General features: G+C 39.6%; 2 protein-coding genes across 3 annotated transcripts; one reads left to right on the forward strand and one right to left on the reverse strand.

Moving 5' to 3' along the window:
* Positions 1 to 1,387: 1,387 nt before the first annotated feature.
* Positions 1,388 to 11,070, reverse strand: THAP5 (THAP domain containing 5). The gene is made up of 3 exons (XM_042445122.1): positions 10,879 to 11,070; positions 7,593 to 7,782; positions 1,388 to 2,387 (listed from the first exon to the last, which is right to left on the reverse strand). Exons 1-3 carry the CDS (start codon positions 10,959 to 10,961, stop codon positions 1,401 to 1,403), a joined length of 1,260 nt encoding a protein of 419 aa, XP_042301056.1. The 5' UTR covers positions 10,962 to 11,070; the 3' UTR covers positions 1,388 to 1,400.
* Positions 9,134 to 20,159, forward strand: DNAJB9 (DnaJ heat shock protein family (Hsp40) member B9). 2 transcript variants are annotated; one of them, XM_042445124.1, is made up of 3 exons: positions 9,134 to 9,254; positions 17,919 to 18,145; positions 19,352 to 20,159. In XM_042445124.1, the coding sequence occupies exons 2-3, from the start codon at positions 17,929 to 17,931 to the stop codon at positions 19,783 to 19,785; spliced, it is 651 nt and encodes a 216-aa protein (XP_042301058.1). In that variant the 5' UTR covers positions 9,134 to 9,254; positions 17,919 to 17,928; the 3' UTR covers positions 19,786 to 20,159. The 2 variants fall into 2 exon arrangements, with proteins under 2 accessions (XP_042301058.1, XP_042301057.1); XM_042445123.1 differs by lacking the exon at positions 9,134 to 9,254 and adding an exon at positions 11,143 to 11,296.
* Positions 20,160 to 22,022: the final 1,863 nt, after the last annotated feature.

Here is a 22,022-nt window from a genome sequence, read left to right on the forward strand (position 1 = left end):
TCATAAATAGTCAAGTCAATAGGGCAATGGGTCTTGAATATTTCCCTCTCCCCTCCCTCTTCCCAGGAAGGCTGCGCAGCTAGGAACATGGTGTTACCGGCTATGCAAGGCCATGCCAGCTGGAAAAAGGGTCATGCCAGCTGGGGCGTTCTGAAATGTTTTCATCTTTGTAAGCCACGCTGGGTCCCTTCCTGAGAGAAAGGCAGCATAGAAATGAAATAAATATTAAAAGTAACTGGGAACTAGAATCTAACAGCACCTTGTGATCCCAACTCTGGTTCAGAAACAGAACTCCCATTGTGCATTTCCTTTCCTGGACTTGGTAGGGTGATTACTTATCAGTGTACCTGGGACAACTTATCTGAAGTTAATGAAGGAAAGCATGGTTCAAATTCCTTTGGAAAAGTTGCTGCATTTACCCCTCCCCCATTCCATACCCCAAATTTATGCACCAGAGAAAATAGTAGTAGTTACACATGCATAATGAGTTAGCTATCAATAATGAAATCTGACTGACACATTTATTATTATTTTTACATCCCACCCTTTCTTCCAAATTGGTTCAAGACTACGTAAAATTTATATACATTTGATAGTATCTATTTTGTTTGGAATTAAATGTCTTTTAATTTCCATGGACTATTTTGGTCTACCTGTGAGAAGGTAAGATCAATTAAATCTAATGAGATGTGGGCATAAATTCTAGAACACCAACTAGGAAATTCTACAAAAGTTAATGTGATTCACTTCTGAGTCAGTATGCTTAGGACACCGCTATTTTATGTAGTGACATTTGTCACAAGTTCAGCTGAGGGGTCCCTCCTGCCTCTATGAGGTTTCAAGCTACAAGTCCTATGCGAACTTACTTAGGAGTAAGTTTCACTGAACTCTATTTACTAGAGTAATTTCAAATAAAACTTGCATAACCCCAGGCTTTCCAACAACCTTATAAGTCTACTTCAGAATATGCCTTAACAAACTAACTTTAGAGTAAATGTACATAAAACTGCATTGTACCTCTTAAGTTCTTAGTGCTCTGTTAAAGTAAGTAGAAAGAATCTGATTAGTGTTGTTGGGCTAGATCCAAATCAATTGCAGTCCACAGATTTCCCTGCCTCTACAGATTCCAATGTCACCTTCCATGTTATCTGGAGAAGCGTTCAACACCCTATGGCAAATGTGGGGGTGAGGGGGTACATGGAGCTGCAAGAAAAGGATTAATCTTTAGAGATCAATTGTTCCCCCTTCTACCAGTTGGAATGTCCATTTTGTGAAAGATTGACTCCTACATCTGTGGACCCAGTCCATGAATTACATTAAACAGATGATTAAACAGAATGAGGAAAAAGAAGAAGTCACCTAGGAAGCAACAAACCACTAAAGCAACTACTTTAAAGCTTTTATTGTATCATAGTAACTTCAAATGTTGTGAAACAGTTTTCTACAATTTTGAGCTTCTCTTCTGAAAGAAGATTCTCCTGCTTCAGTTTTCCAATCAGTACTTCTAGAGATTTGAGTCTATTCAGTGTTTTCCTCTCCTGTACTTCCAGAAGTGCTATTTTGGAGTGCAGCTTTGCAATTTTTTGCCAGAGTTGTTCCTGGTCTGTGTCTTGCCTACAGTATGAATGCTCTGTTTGTAACACATCAGTGCTGCTGCAACTGGTGATGCACGCAGATTGTTCAGCCTGTATATTGACAAATTCGTGTTCTGCTGGTATTAATGATCCCTCTAACAACAAGGGAGCACTTGAAGCTTCAGAAGGAACTATAATGGTGATGACAGACTCTTTACTTCCACCAAACTGTTCTAAAGCTTTTGACACAGTGTGGAGCAACAATGAGTTCTCATTCATTTCTTGCACCTCCACCGAACAGCCTGCAAGGTGACAGTCCAGTTGATCAGATGAAAGCTCATTGACTGGTACAGCCATGTTATTAAATTCCAGAAAGGCATCCAAGTGTTCAAGATGTGTAGCTTGCAAAACAGTGGCTTTAGAATCCGAATCAGGTTCCAGACATGAGTGAAGAGCATGAACTGAAGATTGCAAAATTGTGGTGGCACCATTGACAAGTTTCTCTACACAGTTACTGTTTTCTGGGGACCTGGAATCGTGAAAATCAGCTGCAATCAGCACAGAGTCTTCTTGTTTCACCTTCTGCCTAACAGAATTATATGGATCTGTAACATCACTTTCAACTTTGATTGTATTTTGAAGTAGTCTTTCTTGACCTGATGACATGGCTGAGATTATACAAGGTGACTTTTTATACAGGCTTTCTTCTGTTATAGTATTTCTCTTTGGTGAGCAAAGCTTACAAGATACATTTGTTAGACTTGTGTTGGCATCTTGTATATCTTCCATTTTCTTCTTGAAAAGTCCCTTTTCCTAGAAGAAATATGTCTTTTGATTAAGAAGAGACCAAGTATAACACACTACAGAGTGAATCTTTTACCGACTCTATCTAACAGTACATTTTATGTATATTTTCTGAGAAATAAGTCCTGCTTTGATCAGTAATACTTATCCAATGAGTGACACAGGAAGTAATTAACTTTCTGCTCAAAGTGAATTTAAACTGTGCCCATAACCAGCCTTTCCTCTGTGACAGATTATCTATACATAGTCAGTGTGGTGTAGTAGTTTGATAGCTAAACTACAGTTTTGAACGAATGCATGTTCACCCATGGAAACCCACTAGGTTCAAGAAGAAGAGCCCTCCATCCATGGCAACTGTCATCTTCTGGCCTGGGAGGGAGTGAAAAGGCTGGCCCATCTCTATCAAGAAGATGAGTATATTTTTTATTTTTATGTATTTTATATTTATGTATTTATAATGATGTAACCCACCTGGATTCCTTGTGATTGGGCAGGCATTAAATAAATCATTTATTATTATTATTATTATTATTATTATTATTATTATTATTATCAATTTATTATAGGTGACGTTGGACAAGTCACAGCCTCAGAGGAAGACAAATCTTGAACAAATCCTGTCAAGAAAACCCTAGATAGGTTCACTTTAGGGTCACCATAAGTTGGAAAGAACTTGAAGGCACACAACAACAAATAATTTTAGGTAAATTTTAGTTTTGACATGAAAATCACTGAATATTAACTAACTATGATAACTATATAGTTCTGTAAAAACAAAAAATATTAAATAGGTTAGTCTGATATTGTTTAAGCTTGTTTGTTTTTTCGTTTAAGAAAAGCTTAAAAATAACACTGTTGCATACCTAATGTAATTCTGCAAAAGGACTGATGCTTCATCAGAGAATACCATGTGCCAAGTCTACTGTTGGTCAAATGCTACCTTGGAGTTATATTTTAAACAAGCACAGCATTCAAGACATGATTTTAGGATGTTTTGGGTTTAAAAACCTGTAACTTTATATTTTACCATGTAACATATATTGCATGTCATTCTGAAGAATACCTCAACCCTTGTTTCTAAAGCTAGGCATTTGTGGGCTTTAGTTCAATTTATAGTTGAATGACAGATTTATGGCAACATGGCTGGAATGATATCCAAGGTAATCTTTGAGTACAACGAAGTATGTCAAATTTTAGGTTTCAATAATACAAAACTAACATATATATCACAGTTTAAAACAGAACCTTCAAAGAATTTGCTAAAGTTTTGGTACAGTAATTACTGTTACAGAGTTAGTTTTATTTAGAGAAACCAATACCCAATGAAGATATATAAAGAAATTGTGGGATGTTGCAAAAAACAAAGTATGGGGGAGCAGACTGCTGGTTATTTCTTTGTTCTTTTTTAGGCTGCTTTAGCTGCAGGACTGGTACCTTCTTTCAATATAGAAACATTAGATACCCCCCTCCCCTGGTTTGCTGCATATTCTTTTTCTCAAAGCAATCCATATTCTTACATTCATTGTTGTTGTTGTCGTTGTGTGCCCTCAAGTCGTTTCCGATTTATGGCAACTATAAAGCATCACTGTGCTAGAAAATTCAGCAGCAGAGGAAGAGCCCAGAGGCAGCTGTGTGCATTTAAAGAAATGGTTGGGGATAGGAACATACAGCCAGTGCTGCCTAGCCATGTTTATTTAACTTAAAATGTGTTGCAGCTTTCCCACCTAAATATAGGAGATGTAAAACTATTGTTCATGCCAGTGATATCAATTAGGACATTTATAAGGGTACATTTTCCATGGAAAATCAACCATTTTATTTATATATATCTGTACTAACTTTTTTTCCTGATGGCAGTCTTCAGTTCAAGAAGCCCGAGTAAGAATTAACTAAATATATATGTATATAACACTATACTGTATTATATATATTATTAAATAATATATGTACAATTGCACAAATTATAACACCACTATCCAGGTAAACAGACTATCCAGGCCTTCCATGTAATACTACCTATAAACTAGGCGCCACACAGGAACTATTAATTATAGAAATTTCAGTTCCTAAACCATACACATTGTTGCCTATTAGTAATACAAATATTTCTTCTCCACATCTCAGATCTATGAAAGAAGGGGTCCTGGGGCTGTTGGCAGGAAGAGAGAGGAAGGAGAAAGAAGGGGTATGGACAATGATCTGTTGGTTGCAGTGGCTGCTACTGCTGCTTATGTCTATAAAACCAGGGGGTTGATGCTGGGGCTGTTAAAGAGGAAGGGATGGTGAGGAGACTGACCTGTTTCAGCAATAGCTAGTGCGCAAACTTGTGAATAAACAAAATTGTGAAAGGTAAACCTGTAAACGTGGAAAGCCCATTGTATTTACACAAACTGTTAACATTAATATTCTTTTTCTGTTTTGTTTATCAAGTGGAAATCAAGTGTGCTAAATTGGAACTGACTGATGTAGAACAATGCAAAGTTTTCTAGAAAACTCTGTTTAGTGGTTAGTGCAAATATGACTCCTGTGAAATCCCGGCTTAGCTACTGCACAGCTTAAGAAAATCACCTGAGCCGGTCACAAAACTCTTCCTAAATCATTCAGGATACTTGTCTGCTATCCTGAATAATTTAGAAAGAGCTCTAACTCTGATATTATCTAATTCAACAAATACACCTACTGACTTCCAGGCAGGAAAAATGATAAAGTGACATTTCTCCCTAGCATCCTGCAGCAAGGAGAGCTTTCACAATGAAAACATTGACCAGAGGGACAAATGGCTGATGAAACTTGCCCTGGACTAAAGGGGGAGCGAGGGGATTGCCCCTGTGGGTCTGGGATCCTTGTTACTTGTGTTTCATCTTGAGTAAATGCAGAAGGAACAGAGAGAGATCAAGGGAGCTACATTTTTCCCAAGCCTAGCCATGAAATGCTGCTGCTCTGATCTGTGGATCATCTGACAGACTTAAGTTGGCAACCTGCTTTCTTAAAACTCAAATAAAATCTTGGAATTATGTAAATGAAGAATTCTTGATTAAAATGGAGGGAAACCATTTACAAAACACTAAGAGCTGAGTAATGTTGGGAGCCTGACAAAAGACTGCTGCTTGAAATGTTTAAAGGAATAAAATTATGAATTTAAGAGTGTTTATTTTTGTGGATGAACTGCATTTTCCCATTTCTTATGTGAGTGAACTGAATTATAGTAAGGAAAAATTCCATTGGGAGAAAATGAAACCATTATTTCTTTGAAGCTGATAAAACTGATTGTAACTAGGCAGCAGCAAGCGATGTCTGACTGTTAATTGTTTAACTGCTGGATTAAGAAAGACTGAGCTTTCCCAGGATTGTTTTACAACAGTTGTTGCAGGAGATATCTTCATTAAGAGATGAAGAATTCCCAAAACTGGATTTAAAGCAGAACTGTGAGGGATGAAAGACAAGTGGGGAGAAATGTGGGACTACTCTGGAAATGATTGGGATTGAAAACCTTATGAGGAAACAAATTTAAATTGAGTAATGGAGGGATTATCTTTAAATTGAGGATAACAGGATTCAAGACGTTTTAGAGGGTAAATGAGAATTATAGAGCAAGCAGGGAAGAGAGAGGCTAATCTGAAATTGATGTACAGGTAATCTAAGATGGTACTATAAAGTCAAGCTGATTCAATGAAAAAATTAGCTTGTAAGACATGGGAGTGGGGTGGAAAAAATAAAATGAAAATGGAAGATACTTTGCCTCAGGATAAGGATCTCAAAACAGCAAACTGGAAAGAGATGGAAATAATAATAAAAGGTAAAGAAGGCAACCTAACAAGATTGTGGTGGGGTAGGCTAAGGTTAGGATGGATGAAGAAGAAAGCAAGAGTTAGATTCAACATGAAACAGAAATAAAGTTTGGTGGAAATAAGACTTATGAGATTTGGTTATTAATATAAAACTATGAGAATGTGTATATGATTTTGAATTTTTTTTAAAAAAATATAACATGATAGAAATATTGGAGGTATTTGGGGGGTAATAATGGAATATAAAGACAGAATGGATTTAGTGATGCTATATAAAAGTTATGATTTCAAATAGTTTTAGACAGTAAGGATTAAAAGTATATAATCATGTTAGTAAGCAGCATTTAGTACTTAAAATGAGGAAAATGGAATACAGTGGTCCCTTTACATCTGCTGAGATAAAAGACCCCTGTAATGTGGGGAAAACCACAAAAACCTTTTACCTGAGAGAAGACCTGACTAGGAATCTCCAGTTCCTCCAGGGTAACTCTATGGTCAAAATCTGCCAGACGCTGATCACAGAATCATGCTAGAAGACCTACAAATTCCTAGAGAAGTATTCTCTCTAGGAAGTTCTAGGTTCTCCAGCAAAACTCTATGGTCAACTTCTGGCAGAGTTGCACTCGAGGAACTAGAGATTCCTAGAGAGAGATATTAATCAAAACCGCAAATAATCAAATCCGCAAAAGTCAAAGCTGCAAATGTGGAGGGCCGACTGTATTACTTACTACAGTGTAACATGATGTAAGGGATTGTATATCTGACAGGAATACAATAATGATTGACATCTTAATGTTAGATATGTTCACCTTAGGATGGAAGAAAATATTTTTGTTTGATGTGAAATAATGAAATAGGGAATGGAAAGAAGAGAACTGTCCGATATTTACTTTGGGGCTGATCAGATGGACCAGGATAGCATAGGCCGAGCCTGTGCAACCTTGGCCCTGGTGGTCATCCGGGTTGGTTCCCAGATCAGCGTGGAGAGGGACAGGTGTTTACACACCTTTTCCCATGGCAACCTAGGACCAGGAAACAGCACATGCTCCTTACCTTGTTGCACCGTCTCTCTGACTGACAACAACCCCCCATTGCTTTGTTTGATGTGGGAACAGGGCGCCTGGCATGAGTCTGGGGGGAACATGGGTCTTTGGTCCATGAGGACAAGCTTTTGAGAGGGGTATATAATGTTATACACCATTTAAAGGAAGAATGGAAGTCACTCCTTTTTATTCTTGAATCTCTCTCTTTCATGTTTTATTTTTCATCGCATTTTTTCTCTCTTTATTTTATGTATTTGTAGAAATTTAGTGTATCTGAAAACTGTTAACAGGAATATTATTTTTTAAAAAAACACACAAATACTCCAAATACCACTGTATCTTTGTCATGTGACTTATTTCCGACATGCAATGTATTATCTTACCTGATTATCAGACGATGAAAAGATAGTTGGCACAGCAGTTGTTTTCAAATAACGAATCCCCCACCGCACATCAAGGGAATCTGGTGTGAAATGGTCGCTGCAGAGTACCTGATGCTTACTGGGAGTCCAAGAATCACGTTTCATATTCCGTAACCATTTCTCTAACCTTTCTTTATCGTGAAGAGGAAATCTGCTTCAAAAGAGTTGTACAAAAACAGTATATTATGTTTCAGGTGAAGCACTGTCTGCAACATTATAGCTTTCCTATGCGCCGGGGGGGTGTGTGTGTTATTCAGAAGCAAAACGTACTCTTAGCAATATTGAAATTTGGAAAGATTAAAATGGGGGGGGGGGAATTATATGTTTTAGATAACTGATTAGCCAAGTGGCAGGAGGGCACAAAAATGCTGTACCGATTTAAGTGGCTTAGGAATGACTTGGCTATCTAAGGAACATTTTATCCTTTAGCAGGGTGGAGAACTGTGGAGGAGACAGGTCCAAAAATAACAACAACAACAACAAAATGCTTTTCTTATATAATCCAGTGCTCTTCTTATCTCCCTGGGTTTAGTCCTGTTACATTCATTCCAGGGCTGAACTTTGCAGAATCTTGTGTACAACTGTTTTTGTATCAGAATCATATGAACCCAGCTATGCATATGTATGCTTTGACAACAATAAATTACCACTTGCAAGACCGCCCTGATGGAGTGTAAATCCACACTGTTTCTGTCAAGTGGAATGTACTGCTAAGGCTTAGCAACTGAGCAATATGCTATAAATTGGCAATATGAATTAAATATTTTGTGCGTGAGTGTTTTACTGTATATGGACGTATTTATTGGTGGAGGGGATTTATACAGTCACATTCCCTGATAGTAATATCTTGCTTTATTATGCTTTCATGCCACCCTTTATTCAGGGAGTCCAACGCAGCACCCAAGGTTCTCTCTCCAGCCATTTTATCCTCGCAGCAACCAAGCAACTTAGTACCTTAAGCTGAAACAGTGGTTAGCTGGGTAAGAATTTGACCCAGAGTCTATCCAATGTATTATTTGGCCCTTTAGAGACTGTCTGCTATTTAAAAAGCAAAGAGCTGAATGCACTCATGCCTTGGGAGGGAGAAGAGAAGCAATAAATGCATTCTGCTCCTATTCTTGGCTGTCTGTTTTCATTCTGCTAGGATGAAACTAATTGCATCCCCTGAAATAGGCAAAGATGAAGAACTAAGGTTTATGACATTAGGTGTGTGAACGTATGTATGCATAAAGAATGAATGATTGTTGTTGCTGTTGTGTGCCATCACATTATTTCTGACTTATGATGACCCTAACATGGGCTTTTCTTGGCAGAATTTGGATGTTTGACATCGCCTTCCTCTGAGGCTGAGAAAGTGTGACTTACCCAAGAGGTCACCCAATGACATTCATGGAATTGAAACCCTGGTCGCCAAAGTCCTGGTCCAGCCCTCAGACCACAGAGCCAGGCCCCTTTCACACCTCACTGTATTATAGCATTATGAGGCCATTTTAACTGCCATGGCGACATGCTACAAAATCCTGTGGGTCTGTACTTTTGCCAGAGTCACCAAAGGACACCTCTCTGGCTAAGGATGCCTTTTTAGCATTCATTTATTTATTATGGATGCCCAATTTTATTAAGGTAGGCTTTTTAACATAGTAATAATAATAATGCCAGAGTGGCTTTTGTGTGTGTGTGTGCTTTAGTTATGTTTGTAACTTCCAGTATGTTTTTCCATGTTAATTTTATACTTAGATGATTGTAAACTGTTTTTAAAGCCTTATAAATGTTGTTTTTGCCTCTTGTGGTCCGCTTTGGGCCCCTTTCTGTGACAAAGCATGACTATTTTAGTTATGTTTGTAACTTCTGGTATGTTTATCCATGTAAATTTTACACATGGATGATTTTTAACTGTTTTCAAAGCCTTTAAAATGTTTTTTCCTCTCTTTTGAGCCACCTTGGGCCCCTTTCTGTGGGAAAGATGGCATAAAAAATTGAAAAAAGTAAACATAAATTAAAATATTAATAACTGTGTGTCGTGGTTGAGGAAAGTGCCTCCTCACTACGCAGCGCCTGACTCCTTCTTTGCCTCCTTTCATGAAATGGAGGACACTGAAGAGAAAAATGGAGGATGATAGGACCCAAAAAACAGAGCTGAAAACAGTCCTAGAAAGTCATAGCGAAATGTCAGGAGTAAACTCTTCTAGAACATGGCCTCTTAGCATGAAAAACCCACCATACAATATAATATTATATAATAATATTATATATATATACTGTATATAGAAATATAAAATCCACTCCTCTGGACTAGGAGGGCCTCTGGTCAGCCTTGACTCCCAAGCAGTAGTTGTTGTGCATAAACACATGCTTCTCGGTCATGCTCAAAAAATGGAGGACCACTGTGGAAAAGAGAAGGTAGGAATGGAGGACGTGTCCTGGGAAAGGAGGAGGCCACCCTGACTGACCATACTACCCTCTTATAGTGCTCCTCTTCCACTTGTACTGCCCTGGCTGCCTCCTGTTTCATTCTGGGGTTTGTAGTCCAGTGAGGCCTAAGAGCTCTCTGGCTGAGAATTCCAAATGCCTTCCCTTGAACTACAAATCCCAGCATGCCCCAGGAGGCAGCCAGAGCAGTTAATAGCCTTATAGTGCTACTCTTCCACTTTGGCTGCCTCCTGTTGCATTCTGGTCTTTGTAGTTTAAGGGGAGGCATTTAGAATCCTCAGCTAAAGAGCTCTTAAGCCTCACTGAACTAAAAATCCCAGAATGCAACAGGAGACAGCCAGAGCAGTACAAGTGGAACAGCAGCACTATAAGGGCATTATTGCACTACGCTGTTGTAGTGCTGCTATTCCACTTTGACAGCTCTAGCTGCCTCCTGTTGCATTCTTGAATTTGTAGTCCAGTGAGGCTTAAGAGCTCTCTGGCTTAGAATTCCACATGCCTCCCCTTGAACTACAATAACCAGAATGCACCAGGAAGCAGTCAGAGCAGTTAATATCCTTACAATGCTACTCTTCCACTTTGACAGCTCTGCCTGCCTCCTGTTGCATTCTGAGTCTTGTAGTCTCAGAATGCACAGAGCTCTGTGGCTGAGCATTCTAAGCGCCCCCTCCTTGGACTACAAATCCCAGCATGCAACGGGAGGAGGCATCTTGAGCAGTTAAAGTGGAAGAGCAGGGCTAATAAAGAGGGTAGTGCGGGGATCTAGTAAGAGAAGCTCCATTAGACAATCCCAGCCCTTTGGCCCGGCTGCACTCACGGGTAGAAGCTGAGCCTGCGCTGGTCGCGGGCGCTCTGCCCGGCCCGGTTCCGGCAACAGGTGGCTGCGCAGTAGCGAGGCATGGCTGGCTGGTTTCCTAACGCCACCAATGCTAGCGGCGACAACAACAACAAGCTCCTCCATCACTTCCGCTTCCGGTGAGAGGCATGAATCCCCCCTATTCCGTTCCTAGAGGAGAGCCGGAAGAGGCTGCGGCGCGCGTCACTCGCGAAGGGCCACGCCCCCTCAAACAACCGACTTCCACGCGCGCGGCACGTGACGCCCGGCGACCAATCAGAGAGCGCTTCGTGGAGGAGCAGCGCCCGAGGCGAGGTTATAAAAGGAGGGGAGGGAAGGGCGAAGGAAGCAAAAGGAAGGAGGAACCCTTGAGAGAAGGAGGTTGGAGAGGGACTCTGTGGTGAGTTGGAAGAATAAGAAAGGACTCCCAATAAGAAGGGACTGGCTCTCTTTTTCAGTAGAAGGAGAGAGGTTACACAGTGCCATACCTCCAGCACCACCATTATTATCATTATCATTATAATTATTAAGCTTTATGAATTGCCACCCCTCTGAATTTGCTATAGCTTAGTCTCTTGAATTTGTTATTAACAGTTTAATTGATTTTATTTTTTTAGGGGAGGGTGGGATATTGGGATGTGGGATTAATATGTAGATTTTAATGTGTAAAGTGCCTTGGTTGTCTTTGGTGGAGAGGTGAGATATAAAGAAAGTTTTCATTTTATTTTATGACATGTCTCCCAGAACTACAAATCCCAGGCACCCTGTAGCCATTGAGCCATGACAGTTAAAGCAGTGTTGTGCTGCAATGTATAGCCGCTGTGGCATAACAATTTTGGTGCTGGACTATGGCTCTAGAGTTGCACTAGATTACTACATTGCACTCTTATAGCGCTGATATTCCACTTTAACTGCCCTGGCTGCCTCCTGTTGCATTCTGGGATTTGTAGTTTAAGGAGCGACATTTGGAATTCTCAGCCAGAGAGCTCTTAGGCCTCACTGGACTACAAATCCCAGAATGCATCAGGAGGCAGCCAGAGCAGTAAAAATGGAATAGCAGCGCTATAAGAGTGCAGTGCAATAATCTCCCAGGAGTCATTTCTATGACCCCGAAGGCCAGGGATCAATTCCCAGCCCGGCTATGGATATCCATTGGGTAACCTTGGTCAAGTCACACTCTCTCATCCTCAGAGGGAGGCAATGGCAAACCCCCTCTGAACAAATCTTGCCAAGAAAACCCTGTGACAGATTCACCTTAGGGTTGCTGTTAACCAGGATTGACTTGAGGGCACACAACAACGAGGAGAAGATGAGCCATATATCGTTATTATGTGAAGTCGAAGGCTTTCACGGCCGGCATCCATAGTTTTTTTTTTGGGGGGGGGGGGGGGGTGGGGCTATGTGGCCATGTTCTGGAAGAGTTTGTTCCTGACATTTCACCAGCATCTTCAGAGAATGTTGGCATGGAAGACAGTTGGTGTATAGAATCGTACAAGCCATCGCATTCCCTATTACCATGTGTGGATGTGAGAGCTGGGCAGTTAAGAAAGAAGATAGGAAGAAAATCAGTTCATTTGAGATATGGAGCTGGAGAAGAGTACTGAGGATCCCATGGACAGCCAAAAAGACAAACAAAGGGGTCCTGGAGCAGATGAAGCCGGAAATCTCCTTGGAAGACAAGATGTCAAAACTGAGGCTGTTGTACTTCATCATGAGAAGGGTGGACTCCTTGGAAAAGAGACAATAATGCTAGGAAAGGTAGAGGGGAGTAGAAAGAGAGGAAGGCTGCATGCCAGACGGATGGACTCCATTAGGGAGGTAATGGGGATGCATTTGCAAGAACTAGGCAGAGCAATGAAGGAGATGTCTCATCCACAGGTTCGCCATGGGTCAAGATCAGCTCAAGGGCAGTTAGCAACAAAAAAGTTTGGTCCCACCATGAATTGTCCCTACATTCACTTCACCCAACCCATTATAAAGTTAATAGGTTATTAGTAAATTGCTTAGACTCTTTACTTCTGAGGAGGTTTGGGTCTTGAAAGGTGATGAAGATATTTCAAAACCACTTTTCTGGCGCTCCCATCCTTGTCAGATTTGGGTTTATGCTTCTCAGGCCCAGTTTTCCCAGACTGTAAAGTGGGGTAACTAGCTTCGAATCTAGATTATTTTCAACATGGAATATTATTGTGTATACATATTCAACCCTTATTGGATTCATGATATCGTTTGCCCAGTCTTGGGTTTTCTTTTGTAGGATAACACTTTGCATTGTGGATTGATAGGCCTGTCTGAGTACCCATTCCTTCTTGCCAGCCCTGCCCTAGCACTCACCCACAGGAAGTATAAAGGTTATGGCATGTACAGACAACTGCAACCATTTGTCTGGTGTAGCTGTGTATGTTTAACCACCAGTTCCGTAGTGGAATAGAAAGAGAAAGAAGCTAGGAGCCATTTCTGAAATTGTACTTACTCTGGCATTTAGCTTGTCACTTGTCAAGTTTTTTTTAATTATGATGAAATCTGTATATATCTATATCACCTGAATACATTTAACTTCCCTGATTATAGGAGCTAAGTAGGTTTGGGCCTGGTTGGTACTAGGACGGGAGACAACATCTATGCACAATTAGTTTACTTTTACTGAACTGAATATGCTCTTATGTCAGTGATCCTGTGGGACTCCAAGTATGACTAAGGGACGAAATAGACTGCCCCAAAGGGCTGGCATGATGCCACCCCTAAGCAAGCCAGGTGGGAGCTGTGGCAATCGTACGCTGTGGCCCCAACCCAGCTTTTTGCTGGTGCAAAAAGAAGTGGCAATTGTCACTCCTATTTGAGCTGGCAAAAAGCTAGCTTTCTGGCACAGCCACAGCTTTGCAGTGTTCCTGTGATGTGCAGTGTATAAACTCCACATCACCAGAGCGCTGCAAAGCCGGCGCATGTGTGGTCAGGTGGCAGCATGATAGTGACTTCGGGGCAGCATCAGAGCATGCAGTGTCTAAATACCACGCTCTAACGCTGCCCCGAAGCCAGAGCAAAGGGGAGATCTGTTTTGCCTGTAAGTTTGGATCCTACTGTGTAAACACATAATTTGTATAGGAAAAGTGTTTCTGCAAAATAGTCTGTGTGATGATTCAAAAGTTTTCAGCAAACATTAGGAAAGTAGTCTTTTTTCTTTTTTCTGTTAGTTACATGTCCTTCCCTAGATAAACATATAAACTCTGTGCTCAGTTACCTCAAACAAGTATAGACTGTGTCTTACTAAATGATCAGTACTACAGTGCTCCCTCGGGTTACGAAATTAATTCGTTCCGCCGCCGCTTTCGTAACCCGAAAAGCCTTCGCAAGCCGAAAACCCATAGGCGCTAATGGGGAAAAGCCGCGTTTCGTGCGAAAAAGCGCTGAAAAGCACCAAAAAAATTTTTTGTAACCCGAAAAAACATTCGTAACCCGGAACAATTATTTCCTATGGGATTTTTTCGTATCCCGGAAATTTCGTAACCTGGGTATTTCGTATCCCGGGGTACCACTGTACTATGCTTACAACCAGACTTTTTGTATGTTAGCATTGATATTTTAGTGGGGCTTATTGTCTGACAACTTTGTAACTCGATGTGCTGTATTTTATTTTTATTTGTGAACATTTTCATAGTTCCTCTTCACCTCACAAAGCCTACCTGGAATTATTTACTATACCAAAATACCAGACACTTATACAGAGAGCTAGAATGAATGGGTTAAAGCACAAACTGAAACTAGCAAGACTTAGTTTATAAAAAATCTGGAAAATAAATGTATCTTAGAGTCATAATCATCCTCATCCCATGACATGACATTGAAGTGACATGTTGTCTCCTTTAAAAGAGTTCCACATTCAGGGTGGTGGGGACAGCCTTTTGAACATGCTCCTTGGAAGATGCAAATTCCCCCCCACCAAAAAAAACAAACCTCCACAAACACACCCAGAGCTGTTACGTAGGTTCATATGTTGTGTCTGCGTTTGGGATTTGTTTTCCTGATTCCATGCTGAGTAAACCTTTATGAGTAATAGTCAGCACCTTGAAATAGGCCTGGAAATGAATTGAAGAACTGGTGCAGTTTAACCAAGATCAGTTTAACATGGTCAGAAAAGTGGTCCCCAGATATTTTTCTGGCTGCAACATTTTCTAAACTTTTTCTGAGGCAGTGAATTTGCACATCTGTCCAAAGCACTGATGCTGCTGGTGCATTGTTGCAAATTAGTAGTAGTAGTACTCCTTGTCTGAGTTAAACCTCACTTGCTGGCCCACATCCAGTCTGTCACTGCAGATCCCAATTCAGTCACCTCAGTCTCCTTGGCATCAGCTGTAAAGGAGATTAAGTGCTGGCTGTCAACATGTTGATGGCATTGAACTCCAGTGACTTTTTCAAGTGGCTTCATGGATGTATGATATCATATGAAAGAGAAAAGAGCACCTTGAAAACCCTAAAGGCCTGTAGGTTAAAGAGTATGCCATAGCGCCACCATCTGAGAATGTCCAGCTAGATGGGATTGGAGACGCTATTAATAGTACATCCAAGCCTATCAACCCAGGACCTTTGCAGTCCTAAAACCAGACTCAGACTTGGAAGCATAAAATTTCTACTGCCCTGTTCACTCTTAACACTTTACTGCTGTTGCATTTGTAATTACTTTTTAAAATGTAAATTAGAGACTGGCCATAAGAGGGTCTCTTGCCAAAATGTATGTCTGCAGTATTAGACATGCTGTCTTCATTTCTGTCTTAAACAGTGGTGAAGTCTAAATTTGAAACCAAAGAACACATTTTTAAAAGAGATAGAAAAAGCATGTGTCCCAGGGTCCATCAAAGTTGCCAACCCCATTCTAGTTTTCTTTCTCTATGGAGTACTGTTTAGTTTTAATTTACTACTATCTTTTGAACACAGGGGAGTGCCTAGACTTGTCCCCACTGCTTTCCTCATGTGTCGTTGCTTTTCTGATGTGAAGATAGTTTCCTGTTCCCTGGAGGCTCTATGCATAAGTAGGAATCCTGGAATGTCAGGAATTTTGCTTCCATGGAAAACTTTCTCACATAGCAAACTTCTGTTCAAATCTATCTTTAGAGAGCATTGACAGGGAAAAAAAGGGTTGGGGTAGAACAGAAAATTGTGGGGAAAGAGAAAAGAAAAGTGGTGTGTGTTGATAAAGAAAGTTTGTTTGCTTCCAATTCATTTCTGCTGTGGTCTCTTTGGAACAAGATTCAAAACACGCATGTTTAGGCTTGTGTTGTAATTTGCATATGTGGTCTGTGAAAGTGGTACTGGTAGAGATGGGCTCCTGTATAGATTCTGAATATGTTCTGAGATGAGTATCTTAACAGGCGTTGACAGCTGTGAACAAATGATCTTCTAGCCTGCCCTGTCCCATGGGTTCTAGCTGACTTATAGCAGTCATCAGTATCTCTCTGTCCTCAGAGGGTTCATAATAACTGCTATGTTTTGATGGTATAAGAACATGAAGACATTTTTTTTAAAGTAGAGCAACTCAACTTGCTGATGTTTTCCATAATTTAAGAAACATGTTTCCTCACATATATTGCATTCTGTCATCCCCCTTTTCATGGAGTCAGACCAGAACATCACAACGAAAAAGAGAATGTTAAATTGCATTTAAACCAATCTTGAGAACAAGAGTAGGATATGGTATAGCTCTTCCGATGTGGTTGGACAGCATCTTCCAATAGCCTTAGCATCATAGTCAGTGCTGAGGAATGCTGGAATGTAGTCCAACAAGGTCTAGAGAGCTATGCTTTTTTCATAGGTTTGCCCTTGAACCAGTTTTCTCACACCTTCTGTAAAAAAAGTAGTAGTTGTAACTAGCTGCTATAAATAGCTGAACAATATTGGTTGATAGTTGTCATAATAGATGGACATAGTATTCATGGCAGCTCACAGTTGCATTTATGTATGTATGTATTTATGTGAAGGTTTGAGAAATATTTATCACAACATAGGCAAATAACATTTGCTAACTCTAGTAGTATAGGCTAGACCAATGGTCCCCAAACTGTGTTCTTTAAGAGATTTTGGACTTCAGTTCCCAGAACCCCAGACTATTGACCAACATAGCTGAGGCATCTGGGAACTGAAGTCCAAAATCTCATAAAGGTCACAGTTTGAGGACTATTGGGCTAGACTTTTATTTACTTTTTCAAAAAACGGAAAAGCAGCATCAAACAAACTTCAGATTAATTCTAGTTTAAAAGATGCACATTTGTCTCTTTTGAAATCATTTCAAGCCATATCAGTGTAGGTTAGCATGCCTCTTTAAAAGTGTGTGTGCATAGATATGAAATGAATTGTTATCATATGCATAAAGTGGCGTTATAAGCTTTATAAATAAGGTCAGCTGATACTTCCTAGGTTCAGTTTCTGTGATGTTTAAAAATGTGGTATTTCTGAATAAAGACTTCTTATATGGGAATGTAAAAATACTCCCATTATGGGCTAATTTGAAGGTATCCTCCATTTTTAACCTGTCCCTGATTGTTATCAGTTAATATAAGCTTTCTAATCACAATATAGTATTTGGCTTGAAAATAATACGTATGTTAGAAAAGTTCTCATAGTCTTGCCAAAATGAAACACGACTCCTATTAATTCAAGAAATAGCATTGATATGCATTTGTAATGTAGATTTACAAATTTATGTTGCAGGTTGTTTTTTTAATTATACTGTTAAAATTATTGGTTCAAATTGTTGGTTCTGAAAGGGCTTGTTTCGTGAAGATAAGAGTTTGTGAGTTAGACGCAAAGAGAATTAGTTTGAAAAAAAATCTTGCAGATGGTTGTACAAAAATGTAAATGTAACCACAAGAATTTCAAGGAATGCGTGTCAGATCATGTGAATTCTTGCTGCCTAAGAAGGTAGTAGAAAAGTAAGATCTGTTCTTTTAACTATATGCAGATATTAAATTAAGCAAATACTTGGATAATTGGACATCTCTGTTGCAAAATAATAACTGGATTTTTTTTCTCCTTAGGCATCTTACCATGGCTACTACACACTCTATCTTCATATTTGCACTTTGTATTTTAATGATAACAGAATTAATACTGGCCGCAAAGAGTTATTATGACATTCTTGGTGTCCCCAAAAGTGCATCTGATAGACAAATCAAGAAGGCATTTCACAAACTAGCGATGAAATACCATCCAGATAAAAACAAAAGTCCTGGAGCAGAAGCAAAATTCCGAGAAATTGCAGAAGGTAAGTAGAATCCAACTGGGTTTTATTCAGGATACATTGTTATGATAGGCATTTCCAGATTGTTAACAGAGAAATGGGGCTAAATGAGAGCCAGTGTGGTGTAGTGTTGTGTGCACTGGACTATGACTCTGGAGACCAGGGTTCGAATCTCAGTTCAGCTATGGAAGCCTAGGTCATGCACTCTCCGCCTATAAAACCCTATGTTAGGGTGATCATAAATAAGAAAACAGTTTTGAAGATACACAAGAAAATACTAATCCCTCTTTATAAAAAAGCATGCTCTTTTTTGGATAGTAGTGATGCTCATCTCTTACATATGGATCTGATAAGTACATGGTGCAAGGCAGCTAGTGAGAGACAAATATAGATCCTTACTTTGTAATGAAGGCAGAAAAAAAGTAATCTACCTGAATTATTCTTTGAGTGATCTTTGGAAGCTGCTATAAATAGGCACCTGATTATTTAGTTATTTACCCTATTAATTCATGAGATGATGATGTAAGCCCAGCATAAGAATGATATGGGCAAGAAGAGGTAATAGTAAAGATCTAGAGAGATCTCTTAAACATATTTTTTAGAACAAAACCTAAGAGTTCATTGTGGGCATCTTTAAAACTGAATTTGCAAGTACCAATGAAGTGATCAGGAAAAGAATAGCTGTGGATGTGCTTGAGTACAATATTGGGCTGCATTCTTTATTCCACTCACTAGCATTTTCAGATTCAATCCTTTCTGTTGTGTCCTTGGCATGGATTTTTTTTATCAAAGCTAGATAGTTTCTAGCTTTGTGGTATTGTACATTCCTGTGAGAACTAAGCCATATTGCATTCAGAAGGTGAGCTATAAAATTGCAACCTGAGGCAGCCTTATAACTGAGATACTTTCAATTTGAATGTTAATAATTTTGTTAAAAATAATGTCACTTATTTGGCTATAGCTCAGTAGTGGGGCACTGATTGGACTTATGGTATGACTACATGTAAGCTGCCCCCTGTTTCTGCCTATGTACCCTAATATTGGTTTCATAGTCATTCTGCAGTCTCTTTAATGCACAGGTCTGCTTCACTCTTCTTATATGAGGGCCTTTAACTGAAAGTTGATATACATGCAAAGACATGACCCTTCTCTGAGCTGATTCCATCTGCTAGGATGTACATATTTGTGAACATGAGATTTTTAAAAATGCTTTTCTCCTTGCTTTTACAGCATATGAAACATTATCTGATGAAAATAAACGTAGAGAGTACGACCAGTTCGGCCATGCCGAAGGAAGAAAAAGCAACAGCAACGCGTTCCAAGACTTCAACTTCAATTTTGATGACTTGTTTAAAGACTTTGACTTCTTTGGCCAAAACCACAACATGCAGTCAAGGAAACATTTTGAAAATCACTTTCGAAGTCATCAACAGGCTCACAGCAGGCAAAGACGTTCTTTTCCAGACTTTTCATTTGGAGCAGGACTGTTTGACGATGTATTTGAGGACATGGAAAAAATGTTTTCATTTGGTGGCTTTGACAATACACACCGGCAGACAATGCGGACTGGGAGCAAATTCCATGGATCTAGTAAGCATTGCAGAACTGTCACTCAACGCCGAGGAAACATGGTTACTACATTTACAGACTGTTCTGGGCAGTAATATTTCGCAATCTGTATTCTACTGTCTGCCCTTAACTACTTTTTCTTCCTGTCTATTGCTGCAGAAGCACAGAAGTTCTTCTGTGAACTTTGTGAGATTTATAGCTTAATCACTTTAACTGCTGGAAATAAGCTGTAGCTAAACTGATATGTAGTACGAGAAGTGCAACAAAGCAAAGATGGGATGACATTAATTTATTCCACTGCACTTGGTGTAAAAATCTCCATGTGACAATGTTAGGGTGTGTTTTTAATAATATAGGCTGCCAGATTACCTCACTTACTATGTTTATATTTCACATTTGGTGAAGTGCTGAGTTGTTGGTAGATTAGAAATATTACCAGGCTCCCATTTCTATAAAGTGTTAATCTGTTGAATGCTTGTGTGGTCTGATTTTTAATTAGTACAGTGTTTACCTACTGTAAACTGAAGTGTAAGTTGTGCATAGTAACTTTTAAAAAATGCAGAAAAAAATTAAAAAATGACATATTTTGTGTGATTCAGTTTGGAAAAGTGAACACACAAATCTTGTTGTTAGGCCCTGAGTAGAAAACATAGAAGTATACTATTACACCTGGCCAACATTTCAGGTTGCTTTTCAATTCTCGCTCACTTATTGCAAGTTTCCTTTAATTGCATCAGTGAGAATGGAAACAAAAACACAGCCACAGCTGCACCATGTAAGTCAGGGATAAGAAACAAACAGCTCATAATTTTAATATACCTTTTTAACCAAGTTGAATACTTAAATCTGAAGTACATTTCCAGTATAGCAGCTCAGCTCAGGCAGTTTAGAATTTGAAGTATACGGTTTTTTTCATGTTTCATTAAGCCCCCTCTGAGTTTATATCTTCAGTGTTGCAAATATGTGTAAACTGTTTTTCCTTTCAGTTCAAGTACAGTTACTTCAGTTTAGGACATTCTGCCTTGTGTGTATGCCATGTGACACATGGTGAGCTGAGGTACTTACCTTTCAGAGGGATAGCAAACATATAATAATGTGTGACATACCGTAGATTCCAAGTAAGGAGTAGTGATTCCCTGTATGCATTCTGCTTTTTGTTGTTAGCACCCCCGACAGATGGCCATACAGCCTCTGTTTAAAAACTTCCAAAGAGGAAACTCCACCACTTTCTAAAGGAGTGTGTTCCACTCTTACAGCTCTTACTCTCAGGGAGTTTTTCCTTATGTTGAGGTGGAATCTCTTTTCCTGTAGCTTGCATCCATAGTTCCAGGTTCTGTTTTCTGGAGCAGCAGAAAACAAGCTTGATCCCTCCTCAATATGACATCCCTTCAAATATTTAAACACGGCTATCATATCACCTGTTAACCTTCTCCAGGCTAAACATCCCCAGCTCCCTAAGTTGTTCCTCATAGGGCATGGATTACAGACTTTTCACCATTTTAGTTGCCCTTCTTTGGACACACTCCAGGTTCTCAACATCTTTTTTGAAATGTGGTGCCCAGAACTGGACACAGTATTCCAGGTGAGGCCTGGCCAAAGTACAATAGAGTGGCACTGTTACTTTCTTTGATCTAGGCACTATACATCTATTAATGCAGCCTAGGATTGCATTGGCCTCTTTAGTTGCTTTAGTTGCTGCACCACACTGTTGACTTATGTTCAACTAAGACTCCTAGATCCCTTTCACACGTAGTCTTGTTAAGCCAGGTGTTCCCCATCCTATATCTATGCATTTCATTTTTAGCCATAAGTGCAGTACCTTACAATTCTCTGTGTTGAAGTTCATTTTGTTAGTTTTGGCCCAGCTTTATAATCTATACAGGTAATTTTGAGTTTTGATCCTGTCCTGTGGGGTATTAGCTGCTACTCTAATTTCGTGTCATTTGAAAAGCATACCCTCTATTCTTCTATTGATAAAGATGGTGAATAGCACCAATCCCAGGACAGAACTCTGTGGCATCGCACTGGTCACTGCTTTCCAGGATGAAGAGAAGCCACTGCTGAGCACCCTTTGGGTTCAGCCAGTCAGCCAATTACAAATCTTTTTACCAGTTGCATTTCTAGCCCACATTTTACTAGCTTGTTTGCAAAACTTTCATGGGGGACTTTGTCAAAGGCCTTAATGAAGTCAAGATATGCTATGTCTACGGCACTCCTATGTCTACGGCACTTACCAAGCTGGTAAAGAGATCAGAGTAGTCTGGCATGACTTGTTTCTCAGAAATCCATATTGACTTTTTGTGATTATGGCATTCCCATCTAAATGTTCACA

Source organism: Sceloporus undulatus, chromosome 1 (assembly GCF_019175285.1).
Source record: "Sceloporus undulatus isolate JIND9_A2432 ecotype Alabama chromosome 1, SceUnd_v1.1, whole genome shotgun sequence".
NCBI lineage: Eukaryota > Metazoa > Chordata > Lepidosauria > Squamata > Phrynosomatidae > Sceloporus > Sceloporus undulatus.

What these genes read in the sequence shown, in the direction of transcription:
- THAP5 (XM_042445122.1), bottom strand. Translation starts at nt 10,961, where the DNA reads ATGCCTCGCTACTGCGCAGCCACCTGTTGCCGGAACCGGGCCGGGCAG. An exon ending in CGCAGGCTCAGCTTCTACCC is followed by an intron (nt 7,783 to 10,878) that starts GTGAGTGCAGCC and finishes CTTTTGAAGCAG; the next exon opens with ATTTCCTCTTCACGATAAAG. An exon ending in TTTCATCGTCTGATAATCAG is followed by an intron (nt 2,388 to 7,592) that starts GTAAGATAATAC and finishes TATTTCTTCTAG; the next exon opens with GAAAAGGGACTTTTCAAGAA.
- DNAJB9 (XM_042445124.1), top strand. Translation starts at nt 17,929, where the DNA reads ATGGCTACTACACACTCTATCTTCATATTTGCACTTTGTATTTTAATG. An exon ending in ATTCCGAGAAATTGCAGAAG is followed by an intron (nt 18,146 to 19,351) that starts GTAAGTAGAATC and finishes TTGCTTTTACAG; the next exon opens with CATATGAAACATTATCTGAT.